Genomic DNA, 15,120 nt, shown 5'->3' with positions numbered 1-15,120 from the left:
GGATGGATTTCGAACTCCAGTCCTACAGGGCGATTTGTTTTTAATCAAACAAGTTTTGAATGGCGTATAAGTTTTAAAGTAATTTCATAAAAAATAAATGGTTAGGATTATCAACTAAATAAGTTGATGGATACCCGTAGAGTCCTTACAGCTCCTTATAATTAAGAAGCTATTGGTAATTATAATTAAATTTTAACCATATTTGCATAACGCTTAAAGCTTCAAACTGTCACCCTCGTAAGACACACGCACGTGATTCCCGGTTTCGATCGATCAGCTCTCTTCTTAAGTGACCACAATTTGCGGTTCCACACAGCTACATCGATGCCCACCCAAAAACACGTTCATTTCGGTCGGTCGTGGTCGGCCGTGCTTACATTAGTGACATCTGACCACCACAAACATTGACAGCTCGAGTAGGCAAGCGAGATGGACGATATGCCTGCCCCGATCGGGCGTAGGCAGGCAGAGAAGAACCGGTTGGGCGACCAGTTTTTCCTAACCGCCAATCGCCCAACGTAACGCAACAGCAACGGCGGAAGACTTGAGACAGTCTCAAGTGGTTTACAGCTCAAGACAAATATTTATATTTTCATAATTCCGCTCACTGCTCGTCCCTGCTTTCCCCCGGCTCCGGTTACGCTCACCGAGGTCGATCAGAACTGACCTTTCGGGATCAGCATCATTCATCTATTCGGGACCTTCCCTTTCGCAGGTTTTCCCTCCTCGACTTACGACGACTCACACTCCGGTCACGTTGGTCGGACGGTTGGTGTGAATTAGATTTTGTTGGGTGGGCCACCGATTGTTTGTCTTTTCGAGGTGCTTCCGCTTGATTCGAGCACCCGTTGGAGGGTGCTTCACTTTTCACTACGCTCTTTTCCACCGCCCTCCCGCACCTTCCCGAACTGACCCCGACGTCCCGAAAGATGAATGGGAATGGTTTGGAAGCATTTTTTTGGGCGAAATTGAATGTCATAATAAGGGCGATTTGCTGCTTTCTGTTTGGAAGAGCACACTTTAGTGAAATGAAAGTGGCAACCCCTTAGCCATTAAATTAGTTAGACGAAAAGGGTTATTTGTTCTGGCGTGAAGTACAGCAATGCAATCGCTGTTTTCGGGCCCGTTTAGTACAACTCTGAGACGCACATAAATCAAAGCCGTAATAGTTCGGGCAATGTTTACTAACCGCTCTGTCAACTGTTCAGCGCTCGTTGCGCTCATCATGCCTGGGGCCTGCAATTCGTCTGCCGCTGATGACTTAATCACGGCCTCCGCCTCGTAATAATACGCAGATGTGTCATAATAATAGCAAAGTGCGAACGCTTGGTTTTATTTTTAGCCAATGCTCCCAACCTGTCCCCAAGAGTCGTGCACCGTTGTGGCGGTGCTGTGGTTGTGAATTTTGTTTCGTTGGCTTCCGAGGTTTTTTGATGTCAGTAGCATCAAGATGATTAAGAGTCGTCGGTGATCCGGATGTTTGTTTGGTGCTCCGGTGTGTTTTTTTCCGTCTTCTTTTTATTTGCATGCCAACTGCAGGGTGATGTTGGGCAAGAAAACGATACGAAGCGAGAGTTATTAATGCTCTGTCAGGGTGTGAAACTGGATATGCAGTGATCAACAGTTTGTAAGGTTGTCATTACGGTGTTTAGCTGTATGTATGCGTTTTCTTTGGTGGTTTGTGACTAAGGCTGTTCCAGACACTGATCAGAAATGCCTTTGAGATTTTATTAACCCTGAGCGATCAATAAAAAATGTTGGATACGAGTTCGCCTTAAAGTATGCAATCTGCATAACAGATAATTTATTGAAATCAGTAACAATTGTTAAACTATTTCTACTGCTATGAGCTTAATCCAATAAGACATATGTGAAAGAACGGAAGTAAAAAGAAACCTCACTTGAGCCAAGAATGGGAAAACCGCAAACCAGTTTGGTGGTTTGCATACCAGCTTCAATTAAACATTTTACTCTCAGCAATACAGCAAATACGTCTAAATCGTACCCATCGACTGTAGAATATCGGTGGGTCTAGCACACAACGGCAGGCATCCTGTACGGTCCGCCTGTACCCCATACGCTACAAGTTCTTCTTCGACAACGGTGGAAGGTGATTCACGGTGCACAGAAAATGCAATTTATTCTCGAACAAGCAGATGCTTCACGCCACGCGGTTGAGGTTTCCGGGGTGTGAGCGGGTCGGTACGGCCGGACGGAGACTAGAGCAAACCGGCCCTCCATTCGGTACGAGAATCGGTGGTTGTTTTGTGTGCTATTGGGCCGTAGCCAGGGCAGATCGGCACAGAACCTCGCAATTCGAAACCCGATCGAGAACGCCGGAATCGTGGCGTGCGGTGGTTGTTGGGTCGGGTTGAGAATAATTTAAATGTTCATATGTTTATTTATTTGCTCTGGCAAACGAATTGGATGCTGGTGGCGGGAGTACGGGAGTGCTGCCCACCCGAGAATGAGGTGGATGAGGGGGCTATACGGCTATTCGAGAACGTAAATTAGAATTCGGCGATAATTATATCCCATTCGCTGACGGTTCGTTACCACCATCGAATTGGAAAATTGTGGTTTTGCTTGTTGTGCAAGTGAGCATGAACAGCAACAACGGAAAAAAGAGAAGGAAAAGAAAACCCGGGAACACGAACACATCCACAAATATAGCGCAAATCGGCCACCGTTGGAATGTACATCCCGGCTAATCGCGTTCGGGCAGCACCGGTACGGGATCTCTCGTGTCTCTCAATCAAGCAGCATTTGCAGTAAATCACGAGCATCATCAATAAACGCTTCTTTTTTCTCCCGTTTTCGGCCCCCTGCTCAGCAGCGGGAAAGAAAACATTGCCGGACAGAATGAGAGGCATTAGGGGTGCTTGTCGGTTTGCAGGGTAGCACAATTTGCATGTGTGTGATCGGGACGAAATGAGTTAACAAAAGCGTAGCATAGGTGTATGCACGGATCGAATCATTTACATAAATTATCCAAGCTGACACGTACGTGTCGGTAGCACGCTGTTTAGCGTGTCCGGAATGCAGTTCTATTGATTAAAATTATCTGGCATTGGGCACATCTGGTTGAGGAATTCATTCAGAAGAACGCTTATTTTAGAATGTTACGATAAAAGTTGACCGAGCTTGAAGAACCCCTCTCGGCAGAATCGATTTGTGGGCGCTGCTCAGGTGCTTTCATTGCGGGTAAATAATTAATATCCTTGCCCGTAATGAAAACATTTTTATCCCTCCCAAGAAATCCATCCCATCCATCGAACGAGTTTGAGTTGGAAATATTAATTTCGCTATCCTCCAGCAGGTGGCCGATCGCTGGGTGAGAAATGGGCCGGGGTTTTCGGAAGCGCGTGGTAGCTAAGGCTGTAATAGGCTCTCCCTCTATAGCTGCAGCTCCAACCGGCCAAGATGGGCCACTTCTGTAACCACGTCGTTCAGAACAGGTCTTAACCATAAAACTTGCCTCCACTCAATCATGCCGCACGAAAATGGAAAATCCATGTTTCTACCAAACCAAACCCAGCAAGAAGCGGCGTCCAGTTTTGGCACACGCTTTTCGGGGAGGGCCGAAGGGCCTCGAATCGAGGGACTAGGGGATCGCAGCTACGGGGAACCATATTAATTAATGGCTAATTAATATGATCTGCTGCAAAAATAGCGCAAATAATTCATTTTCTTGGGGTGCTTCTGTTGCGATTCGGTTGGGTTGGAAGGGTTCGGTTTGCAGATTTTTGGGTGTATTTTTTTGCTGTTGTTGTTGGCTGTTGTTGAATGGGCTGATACGCTGTTGGCGCTAAACGCGTTGTATTGATTTTATTAAAATATCGACAGGAAGGAGGGAGTGAAATATTTCCTTCCAAAAGCGTTTTCATTTGCTGAAGCATCATTAAGGTAAATATTTAATATCGGTTGAAGGTTTAGATTAATTCAACTTAAGCATAACGCCACATTTCTCCAGCTCAATGGAGGGTTTATGATGAAAAAGAGTTTCGTGCCGTGACCAGGATTAATCAGATGGTTGAATAAATTTCGTACTTTAGTAATATTTCTAATTCCGATGCTAGAAATATAAATTCTTCAACTAAACTAGTCCGCTCGCAGCACACACGCCCTTCGATATGTCAGTTTGCCAGTACACCAAGACCTCAACCTCATCTCAAAAGCCAACCCAAATATCGATCGAATGCGCCTGCTTTGCTGCCAACCGAAACATTCCCTTTTGTCGCGCAACGCTACGCCATTCCACGGAGCCACCGGGCCAGTCGAAAAAAACGACACTTTTCCGAGCATTTCCCACGGGTAACGATCGAGCGGAGATATTGTGTCGAAATAATTCGAGTAGAAATTGTTTGCTGCATTCGTTGTCCGTTGCGCCACCTTTTTCCTCAACCCCAGGTTTATGCTTCCACTTGTCTCTCTCTCTCTCTCTCTCTCTCTCGCGCTGGGTCTGTGGGCGCTCGTTGCTAGGCGCCCGAAGCATACGCATACGCAAACCCAGTTGGCCAGTGCAAAATGGCGGACGCGCATTGTTTTGGCAGCGGTCCCAGGAGCGGTCGGTCTCCGGCTGCGGTTACTTTTTCACGAACACTGGCAGACCGCGATCTGACGGACCGCTGATGATGTGCACTAGCCGTGAGTGCACAGCCGAGTGCTGAGGTAGCAACGGTGGCAATTTATCGCCGGCTGAAATTTGTTTACCGTCTGACGGCTTCCGCCATGTTTCTTGTTTTTTCTGTTTCGCCTTTCGTCTCTGTGGTCTGTTGTGCCTGTTTGTCATGTATCGGGCGGGCTCTTCGGGTGCTTCATGTTTGTGGTTGGCCGTATTTGTCACTTACCGTGTGTTGAGTGTATCGTTTCTTCATCTCCCGGCCGTTCTTGCCGTTCCTCGCCGGGCCCCATCATGCTCGATGCATGGCATCCTGTGTCCTTTTCGCGCACGTTGCATCTTCCATTCATTGCTGCTGCTCGGAGGGAAGCTCGACGCGGAGCTCAGGACGAAGCTGCCGCTACGGATGATACTTTCGCTTCGCTGGTTTGTGGTTGCGAATTGTCCAAGGATATGGGACGGATGCCAAGTTGCCAAATCGACCACCGTCGGACCATCCCGAAAATAGACCAGACCACGACGACGACGACGAGCGAGACGGAGCATCCTCGCAGCATGAGTCAGCACCGACACTTGGCACTCGCCTATAAACCGACACCATTCGGTTGACCCATTCCCGGGTTGGTCGATGATCGCGATTGCGGGTTTGCGGGTTTGCGAGCCAACGGGAGGGAGGGGAGGGGACATTCCTGGGGAGGACAATCTCTTTCGGCCGACGATTCACGTTTCACGGTTGAGTCAGGAACGGGTTTTTCGAGGATTTGGCCTAACGGAAAGACTGGTCGAGAAACAAACACCAAACGATCAATGTTGGTTAAGCGCCAAACTTATCGTGACGGGTTGAACATGGATTTACCGTTGTGTGTGTGTGTGTGAGTGGAGGGTAATGGGGAGAAGAGGAGGTGGAGTTGGAGGGAAAAGGGGAAAAGAAAACGTTTCTTGTGTCATCATTTGACGAATGCAGCACTGCTTACATCTGCCGGTCAATGGTGTTTCGTTGCGTGTCTAGCCTGCGTGACGATTCGGGTCGTATAACATAATGAAAAATGTTAGGATCACATTCGCAGCTGCTTTTAAAAAACTTGAAACTTTGTAAATGAGGCAAACATATATCACACAATGGACAAAATATATTTGAATTTGTATACAATAGTTTTTTCCTAAATCTAAGCCTAAAGGTATGCAATATGTGTTATTGCTATCACTCTCACAAATCAAAAAAGAAAAACTAAAGCGTTTTTGCATACCTTTAGGCGCTTTCAACTTCTGTATGAAAGTACACATTTAACCAATCTATTTCTTTCTGTTTCATTTCAGGAGTAGACAACATACTGTCGTGGATAGAAGCAGATCACCGTGTCGCTCGCAACCGTGAACAGGACAAGCTTCCTTCGTGATGGCTGCTGTAAACTCGGTGAGTACTAAATACTGTTTCGATTGTTGGAAAACATATTGCCTCGACAGAGTTTTGTTCCCTCTTGCGGTCAAGAGATTTATTTCGTTTCAAAATTGTGCTGGAAGCTTATTAAGGTCAAAATTTATATAGCACACTAACCGAATCCGTCAGCGCAATGGTACGATTATGATGTGTTTATTGAAGCGGTAACACTTCTTACTTTACTGAGCCCAATTTTTCGCCCCGGTAAAAGAAAACGCCACTCCAATCTAGTTTCTCGCAGCGAAAAGAGAGGGAAAAAAGCCACCTAAACCACCGTTGCCGAATCAAATCGATAAAAATGTTACGAATCAATGATTGGGGCGATCTGACTGTGCCGGTCTAGTAGTGCTGCACAGCGATAAGGCATCGCAGTCGAATCAGCCGAAAGCTGAGGCCAGCAGCATCCCGCACGGCCGGGAAACAAAAACGCCTCGCCACCAAACCATCGCTGGCGACCTATTTTTATTTCAGTTTCAAACCTTAATGGGCAGCTATTTATTTACTCCCTTGGCTCCCATTTACCTTTCGCCAGCGTCACGTGCCAAGCGGTTCGTTCCATTCGTCTATTCTTTCCATCTTGAGGTCTCCTGGCATCGTTTCCAAGCTCACCAGCAGGAAGGTTGGGGGCTTGGGAAAGTAAAGAATGCCAACCGCCCAAATGCTTGTTACGTGACCGGAATTTGGAAATCGTTCGATTCGCGGTGTCGTCCATAGTATTGGGCCGAATTTTCACGTTTGGCTCCCCCGTTACACAGTTGCTCGTTCGGAGGGGGGGGGGGGGGGGGGGCAAAGTTTTGCTTCCCTCCCGGCCAACCGCACCGGGGCTAATGGTTTTCGGGGTGCGGAGAGAGAAGGAGCAGGGAAGTCCTTTTGTTCACATGGTCCACTGCTTCGGGACTGGTTGTACTGTGAGCTGGCTCTCTCTCTTTTTTTCTTGGGGCCATTTTAACCCAAAACCTCCCGTAACCTTTCATCCTCTGGCCGTGCGTTTTTGGTAACGGTTGGGTCTGCACTAGTGAGCTGGAAAATTGAGTCATTTTGATTGAGCTTGAGAAGCGCTTCGGTGGCTCGCGTCGAATCGCGCGGAATGGCACGGAACGAAACGGCGATGTAAAGCAACCCCATGAACCCGGTCGCGTGATGGAGGATTAATGAAATTGGCAGTGCAGTAGCTTATGGTTTTGATTTTCTAACCGTCGCCGCGGCTCATGGATGTGTTCCTTCGGAGGCGGGAAAGATAATGCCGCTAAACGATGCTGCGATGATTGATTGGACGCGACTGGAATCGGAATTTCGGGTGTGATTCGGCGCTCGAATTCAATCAATTAGAGAGTGATTGACGAAGGCACTAGCTGGTGGAAGCACTTTTAAATTTAATCAGAACAATACTCGCTGCAGTTGAGTGGCAGGCACTGGTAGAGGGTGGAGATTATTTAAATTTTTTCAATAAAAACACTGCTTTGAAGCTAATTTTACTAATTGGAATGCTTGGAATTGGATCCAAACAGGTATTTCCACACAAACACATCCCACAAATGCAAACCCTCATCTTAGCCTAGACGCCATTACGCACCGAACACAGCGCATACGCCATCGTTCATCTCGATGATGCAATCGCAATCGGCCCGCCGGCATGGAGATGGATACCCCAATGCCGTGATGCATACCCTTTTGATTCATGAACAGTTTCAACGCCTGCCTGCACTGACGAGTAGCAGCCCTTGGCTCTCCTTACCCTTCTGCACTGAGTCCCACGCAAGGCCATGTTTGTTTTGTGGCTCTCGTTGTTCGCTGTTTATTTTCGTACCGGCATGTCCGTTTGTGTCTGTGTGTGTGTACGCCTGTTTGGAAGTTGAGTGAGGTGGAAAATTGAAAATGGAAAGCAAAATGAGGGGTTTTTCGTTGGGAAAGAAAAGCGGTGAGCCCGGCATACGCACTGGACGGTTTGTTTACTTTTAACTCCATTTTCACTCACGCATCATCCTTTGCCAAATACAGTTTTCCGGATAGCGATGCAGGAAGGAAGAGAGGGTGGGAAGGTGGAAAGGTTTTGTTTTGTCTTTGGAACGGTGTGGTGTTACGTTTTGTGTTTTTTTTCTTTCTTTTGCAGATGTGTTTTCCCCCAACAGACGGTGTGTCGTCTCGATGGTTTTTGTTGCCTTTACAATTGAAATGACAATTGAAGGAAAAGAAATTTGAAATCGTTTTTTTAAATGAGTTGATGCTTTGCCCATTATCAATTAAAAAAAGTTGATTTCTTTAATAATTTAGTCTGTTAAAAGAGCCTCAAAAGCCTTTTTTGCTCCGTCTGCTCCGAAGCACCTGGATTGCATACATTTAGGCTCTGTTAACATCGACACTTAAGGGCAGCTCGCTGTGTTTGGTCTAATTATTTTTCAAAAATGCCTTTATTTTGCCATAAATTTAAAAGAAACTCATCTTAAAAATGTCAAATGGAGAACACATTGGGACAATTTCCGCTTAAACTCCTTTTATGTTTCAAACAAGATTTTAATCCTCTTCAACAGCAATCGATACCGATCTGCTTGTAATGCTGAAAATAACTTACAAACATCGAACGCAATTTCAATTACCAAAACCCTCGAACGGTTGCTTCACGCATCCTCACTACTCCCAGCAGGCATTAACTCTCTCCCTCTCTCTCCATCAACATTGCTTAAAGATTCACTCGATCCGAAATTCGCTCGAATTGCTTATGAGGCCATTAGCAAGTGGTTTCGAAGAATTTCGATGATTTTTATTACCTTCCCATCCGACCGATGGATCGATGGATGGATGGATGAAGGCAGACCGGCAGTAGCAGGAGCATCGGTGGTCGGAATGTTCCGCTGTATTGACGTAAAATTCTGCCAAATTGGAACCATTGACGAAAACACATCGTGCGCCGAAACTAACGCAACGCAAAGGTTACCTACCCGGGACGGGTATGTCTTCCAGTGGAAAGTTTCGCAAAAGTGGAAAATGTGAAAGCATCATCTTTACCGTACCCGTGCTTTCTTGCTCTGCCCCATGAGGAGGGTTTCCGTCCCGCGTAAGGGGAAATAAATAAGAGACAGTAATTAAATGATGATGTGTTTTCGGCCGCACCGACAACAACCGACACAAGCTGTGCAAAGGGGAACGGTAGCTGATGCTGTACCGGCCTGCAGAGCTAGGTTGTGGTTGTTGTTGTTGTTGCCTAGCCGCTAATGAGCGACATTTGATGGAACAGGGTGCGCCCGCTCCACCGGTTACGATGCTCCCACATTCATGGACATGCTGATGGCTAATGGATCGTTGGCTGGAGCGTTTCGTGGAGTGGCGTCCGTTCCATTCATCCTGTCCCGACGATGCTACTCATCGGGATTGCGTTACGGTCGCCGGTACACGTCTTGCTGATGGACGAGTTATGGTTCATAAAAGTGGGCTGTGCGTGTGGCATGGGAGGAGCAGACGGGCCAAACTAAAGCCTTCGCCTTCGTGAGCCATTTCGGCGTTAATGCGCTCTAGCCTGCCACGGAGATGAGTGTTTGCCGCGCGTAATGATGTACCGCCTGGCCTCCGTTTGATCGCGCTGCATGTGGTATTAAAGTCTTTGTTTAGTTGAAACTAGCGTGGCCAGTGTTTGGGGCGGGAGCTGGGGAAGGAGGCAAATAGTACACGACCCAAGGTTGCAAGGTATTAATAGATAATAGAGGTTTAGCTAATGATGCCTGGTTCGCTTTTTAGTGTTATGGTGTTGTTATAGTATTCGAACGATGGAATATGTGTTAAGTATCATTTGTGTTTTACATGTGGGATGCGTGTTAAAATAGTACAAAAGTGAATTGTTTTCCAGTTTCTCTAATGTTTGCAGCCTTGAAAAGCTAGTGCATTTCCATCAGTGACAGCTACAACACTTAATCCTTAGATCTTATCTGGCTGTCATGATAGTACAGCGTGTTTCCGGTAGAGGGCGTCTTGGAAAGTCCACAATACTAACGAGGAGACAGAGGTTTATCCTTCGAAAAAATACTATTTTGTGGCATTTTTTACCCGAGATCGAAAAATAATGTTATTATCCACTTTCTACTGATCTTAAACTACATTACAGTGATCGCTATCGCTTAGTTGATCCAGAGTTGCGCTATATTAAAAAAAGCATCCGTTATCTCAATTTCACTTCAAAGAAGAACAACAACTTCAATAGGCAAAACTAATTAATTTTCGTATGCAATGTAGCAAACACTTCCAAACTGTGATTTGATGCATTTGCTTCGCTCGAAATCTGTGACGCCGGTGGCGTTCATTGCCCGTCCGAACGCCCGAACTATGAACCCCGAAACGAGCGTTGAATTCAAAGCTGCCTCCTGGTAGACAAAGTTTGCGAACGCATGGTGGAATACATTATTGAAAGAGCAAAGCGGCTGGGATTTCATCAGAATTTAACAAAGAGCGTCAGAAGGAGAAGGACAAAAAATCCGTGAAGCACCGAAAAATCTCGCCCTGCCCTAGTGACAATCCACCAGGCTGCAGAGAACAGTCCGGATGTGCGATCCACATTTGCATTCCACCGGAAGCGAGTCAGGTGTGTGTCAGCAGGAGGACGCTCACCCGTCCTAGAACTTCTGTGTGCGCGCAGTTGGAGGTGTTCCAGTTTGTGACTGTGCTGAAAAACGCATCCTTCTACCCGGCCGCGTACCAAGCACCGGCACAACTTTATCGCCGACCGTCGAGTGCAGAGCATCGGAAATGTTGAGCTAAACTTTCGAGAAAAAAGTCCTACCACGGGCATAAACTAGATGACTCGTTAAGGACGACCTCCCCGTTCGTCCGCCGTCTCCGCGAACGCGTGCGGGCAAAGAATAACGATTGGAAACTTTATTAATAACGAAAATCAGCATGTGGTCTGCGGTCGTTTCGATTCCCTATCGGTTGGGGCAGGCCACATCGGAAAGGCGCACTCGCTCCGTTCGTCCGGGATGCGGGTAGGTTGTGGAGCTGCAGCAAAAAGGGCGGAGAAGAGCGGAGCTATTGGAGGATCGTTTCATTAAAGTTTAAAGTATCTGATGGTGAAGTTTTCGGCAGCGAATTTGATTGGAGGTCGATTTCTTTTTGTACCTTTTCGGTCCTTTCACGTTATTATCTCCCGCTCTCGGTCTCGGACGCAATCGAATTGAGGCTTGCTCAAGTTTTTTGGGGATATGAATTATCTGCACGGCATATTGGCTCCCAAAAAGCTGGGTCTCGCATTGGAAAGTTATTGGACGGGCAATTCTTTCTTCGTCCCGCTGAAGGTTTCGGGTCTTGCCGGTGGAGAAGCTTGATAGAATTCTTGAAGATCCTTTTAGTGCAATGGATGTAACGGTCGTAACTTAGGCGCGCTTAGGGTTCGAAACGGAAAACGATCACGTACCAACTTGCGAGACAGAATTTATCACGGTATTTATCCTTTCTCAAGTGGGACCTGCTCTTCCACTGTGCCCTGTGCGCTTTCCAGTTTTCTGCTCGGCAGCCCACCAAACGATGCGACACTACCAAACTGATCCACCTTTGGGATGATCGAGGCTCTACGCTTCACCAGCTCATTTATAGCACTTCCTGGCACTAGGACACACTCCGTCCGTCCGTCGTACTTGTGGAGCCAGAGCAGATGTACCAATTTGTACAACACTCCACAAACCAGCGCTATATATCCCACGTATCGGAACGCCATCTTCAACCCAACGCGTGCTATAAGAAATCCACCCGCGAACGATCCAACACCTTTGCCGAGACAGAAGTGTACCATGCCGGCAATTCCTATCAACGTCGCTACCAGGCTGCTCGGCGCCAGCACGGCACAGTACGTAGAGGCGACGACCCACATGAAGTAGCACGAGATCGCTTCGTTCAGCTCGATCGGGAAGCACCAGAACGGGTTCGTTATCCACGAGTAGCCAAGAATGCGTAACGCGTGGGCAAAGAACGCAATCACCAGCAGGTTCACGTGTCCGACGCGCTGCGTGATTCGCTCCAGCAGGTACATCATCGGTATGCTGGCCACGGTCCCAACGGTGTACGTCAGCCCAAGCAGATAGTTCGGTGAGCCCATCGCTTTCATGATCACGAACAGATAGCTCTCGATAAAGCCCCAGAAGTTGCCGAGCAGGAACAGGAAGGCGAGAAAGGCAAGCACGGGCGGAAGTCGCAAGATGCGCCCCGTATCTTTCATCACACTCTCCGACGGCACCTTGCGACCGATCGGCATAAGCGACACCGAGACGAGCGAACCGAGCAGGAGCAGATCGTACGTGTAGAAGGCAGGTGTGTAGACAGTTTCGCGTGGTCCGGAACCGCTCGAGCAGGCGTCGATCATGAGCCCGGTGAGTGGTGTGAAGATGGCCATACCAACGCTCGAGAACAGTTTCTCCCGTCCAAAGTCTCCACCGTGCTGTTCCACCATGTCCAGTGCGATCGGATCGGTGATGGTGAGTGTGGACGCGAGCATGGACGCTGCCACAAACCGAATGGCGAGGTACGTCCAGAACGTCTCATCATACTCGGATGGCGGGATTTCGATTTGTTCCACTACAATCTGCCGCTCCGATAACAGCTCCGAAAGGGCACACTCGGGGAAGGTGAAGTTGCCACAGCTTTGATCAGTGGTCACTGCATACGTTGGCAGGGATACGTTTCTGGTGGAGTGGCAGATGGTGTGCAGATACTTATCGCTCGGACAAAACGATGCCTGAAATAAGGAACAATTTCACTAACGCCACCAAAGATGGAGTCATGCTCTTCTGCCGTACCTGCATCAGTACTGAGGAACCATCTGAAGCTAGAGACGCATTTACCACTTGCTCCCTTATTAGAACCCGAGCCGGTATGAAGTGGATCGCGTGATGAGATATCGCATTCAGCACGATACTGGACAGCAGCACCGGTTTGTAGCGGCCAAAGCGATCAATCAAATATCCGGTCAGCGGTGGACTAAGGCACGAAGTGAACAGAAGCGTCAAGTACACGGAAGCTACCTCCTCGACTGTCAGTCCGATGCTTTGCATGTGTATGGTCAGGTACGGTGTCAGTGCGCTCGTTGCCCCGAACACGAGAAACAGCGTCACCTTCAGCTGCAACAGCTGTGGATTGATCCATCGTGAAGCGGTCGGCGGGTTCTTCGCTGTCGTATCCATCAGGCACGGACACGATCTACACACTGCTACGATCACTGCCACAGTGCGGTCGGTTCTGGATGTTGTCTTATCGTGTGATTTTCAACAAGATAAATGACGTTGGGTAATTGACGGTAATTTGTTCGTTTGTCCACATACGATAGCGTGGGATGGAGCGGCTTATCGGAGCCGAGCAGCTGCCGCTGGAGCCGGTTGGAGCAATGCATCTGGCGTTGTAAACACGCCCGTTTTATTCGTTTATGACACTTGGGATGAGAAATTGGCTTTCAAAGAAGTGCTTGCAGTGGCGTGCAATTGCGTTCGTCTTATCCATCAACCACGGATTAGAGAGATAAGTGAGAGCGTTGCTAAACAAACGCTACATGCTGTGAAGATTTCCAGCCATTTCCGGCCTATGGTACAAGGTAACCTCTGATTCTGACCTTCTAGGTGGCTCGGTGTTTGATTTGCCCAACTTAAAAATACCCTCCGCAAATGAAGAAGGAAGCGAGCCACAGCACACCACGCCGGCAAACAAATGGTCCTGCGAGTAGTCAATTTAATTTTACTCTTTGAAACATTGCTTCACGCTACGGTGAAGTTTGCAAAAGTCAAATTGGGCAGCCGCCGGTTGCCTGGTGGATGTGGAAATCCATCAACCGACACAAACTCAACTTTTTGTACCGCCTCTTTTCTTCCCCGTTCCCTCCACTATGCAGCACGTCTCGTTAGCAACTCGGGGACGAAAAACTCATTTGAAAGTTCTATCATTGCGAACCATTTACCCGGCCGTGTTTGTCGGTAGGCTGCTGCTGCTGCTGCTGCCTTTTGGTGACGCCACATCACTCTTGAGCGGTTCGCGCAGTGCCAAACTACTAGCTCCGCTTCCACCGTGCGATGGAAAACATTTGTCGAAGGACACACAAGAAACAACGGCCAGAAAGAAAGAAGTCACAAAACGGGAAAAAGTTTCTGTACCCACTGTACCGAGCTGGGTAGATTTCGGGTGGTGTGTGTGTTTTTTTCTTTCTATTAAGACTCGTTTTTTGGTCGTTGTTGTTTTGTCTTTGGCTCGTCTGTAGCCGTTTTGCTTACGCTTTTGTTTTTGTATCTGTTCCGTTTGTTTCGGGGGGGTTTCGTTTTTTGGCTGGAGGGTAGCAGCAAAACAAAATGAAGCTAACTTCCTGTTCCTGAACGCACGCCACGTTGCGTAGGGGACGCAAGCAAGAGCGGGAAGAAAACAGTTGGCCCAAAGTTTGGCCTCGCACTTTGCTACGCAGCGAAGGGAAAATGTCTTCGAACGGCGGTGCGTTGCTGATGCTGCGAAAGTGAACCGATGCACGATGGAAATGTTTTATTTATTTTATCGAAACAGTTCCGCGTTCAGTGGGGTGCTATGGCCGCGGTGGGCTGTAGGGAAAACTTGTTGAGGTGCAACGAGTGGATCGAAGTGGTTGCTTTTGTTGGAAGCTTTGCTGGTGGGGTTTTTTTTCTGATGTCGTTACTTCCATTGGATGTGGACGAAACAGTAAGGAGAGTGTAGTGAGGAGGGTAAAGGAAAATCAAATTAAATGAAAAAAATCTTAGAATAAAAAAATAATAAAATGTCGTAGTTTTGAAAGAAAGGTTGCTATTGATTTATTTAGTTCCATTTTCACTTCTAATTAGCGGTTAATTTTTACATAGATTTTACTGTTTGTTTTACCATCTCAACAGGGTATTTACTTTTGAGCGATAACTAATGTGAAATTCTCTTTCATAATGGTATTCTACCAAAAATCTTTCATAATTTTCCATTTTCATTATCCGCTCAACTTGTCACCAAATGCGTTAATTAAATTGCTCATCATCAAACAGCTCTTACAATAAATGCTGGAGTATCAGCTCTTCTGCTTGGACGCTGACTCAAGGCGCAGCTCAATGTACGA

General features: G+C 47.4%; 2 protein-coding genes across 7 annotated transcripts in view; one reads left to right on the top strand and one right to left on the bottom strand.

The window, feature by feature from the left end:
- The window catches only part of LOC118505542 (mucin-5AC), a 149,483-nt gene that overhangs the window by 33,473 nt on the left and 100,890 nt on the right, over window positions 1-15,120 (top strand). For all 6 annotated transcript variants that reach the window (XM_036041472.1, XM_036041473.1, XM_036041474.1 and 3 more), the window contains exon 3: window positions 5,939-6,035. In XM_036041472.1, the coding sequence (XP_035897365.1) occupies window positions 6,018-6,035 (18 nt within the window). In that variant the 5' untranslated portion in view covers window positions 5,939-6,017. The remainder of the gene's footprint in view (window positions 1-5,938; window positions 6,036-15,120) is intronic.
- LOC118505543 lies at window positions 10,898-13,274 on the bottom strand. The gene is made up of 2 exons (XM_036041478.1): window positions 12,830-13,274; window positions 10,898-12,768 (listed from the first exon to the last, which is right to left on the bottom strand). Exons 1-2 carry the CDS (start codon window positions 13,211-13,213, stop codon window positions 11,485-11,487), a joined length of 1,668 nt encoding a protein of 555 aa, XP_035897371.1. The 5' UTR covers window positions 13,214-13,274; the 3' UTR covers window positions 10,898-11,484.

Source organism: Anopheles stephensi, chromosome 2 (genome assembly GCF_013141755.1).
Source record: "Anopheles stephensi strain Indian chromosome 2, UCI_ANSTEP_V1.0, whole genome shotgun sequence".
Classification (NCBI taxonomy): domain Eukaryota; kingdom Metazoa; phylum Arthropoda; class Insecta; order Diptera; family Culicidae; genus Anopheles; species Anopheles stephensi.
The sequence above is the reverse complement of the archived record's forward strand: the minus strand, read 5'-3'. Positions and strand labels throughout refer to the sequence as shown.

Bases quoted from the DNA above. Each gene is read 5' to 3' on its own strand.
- LOC118505543 (XM_036041478.1), bottom strand. From the start codon at position 13,213: ATGGATACGACAGCGAAGAACCCGCCGACCGCTTCACGATGGATCAAT. The intron at 12,769-12,829 runs GTACGGCAGAAG...TCCTTATTTCAG, and splicing joins GTTCCTCAGTACTGATGCAG to GCATCGTTTTGTCCGAGCGA.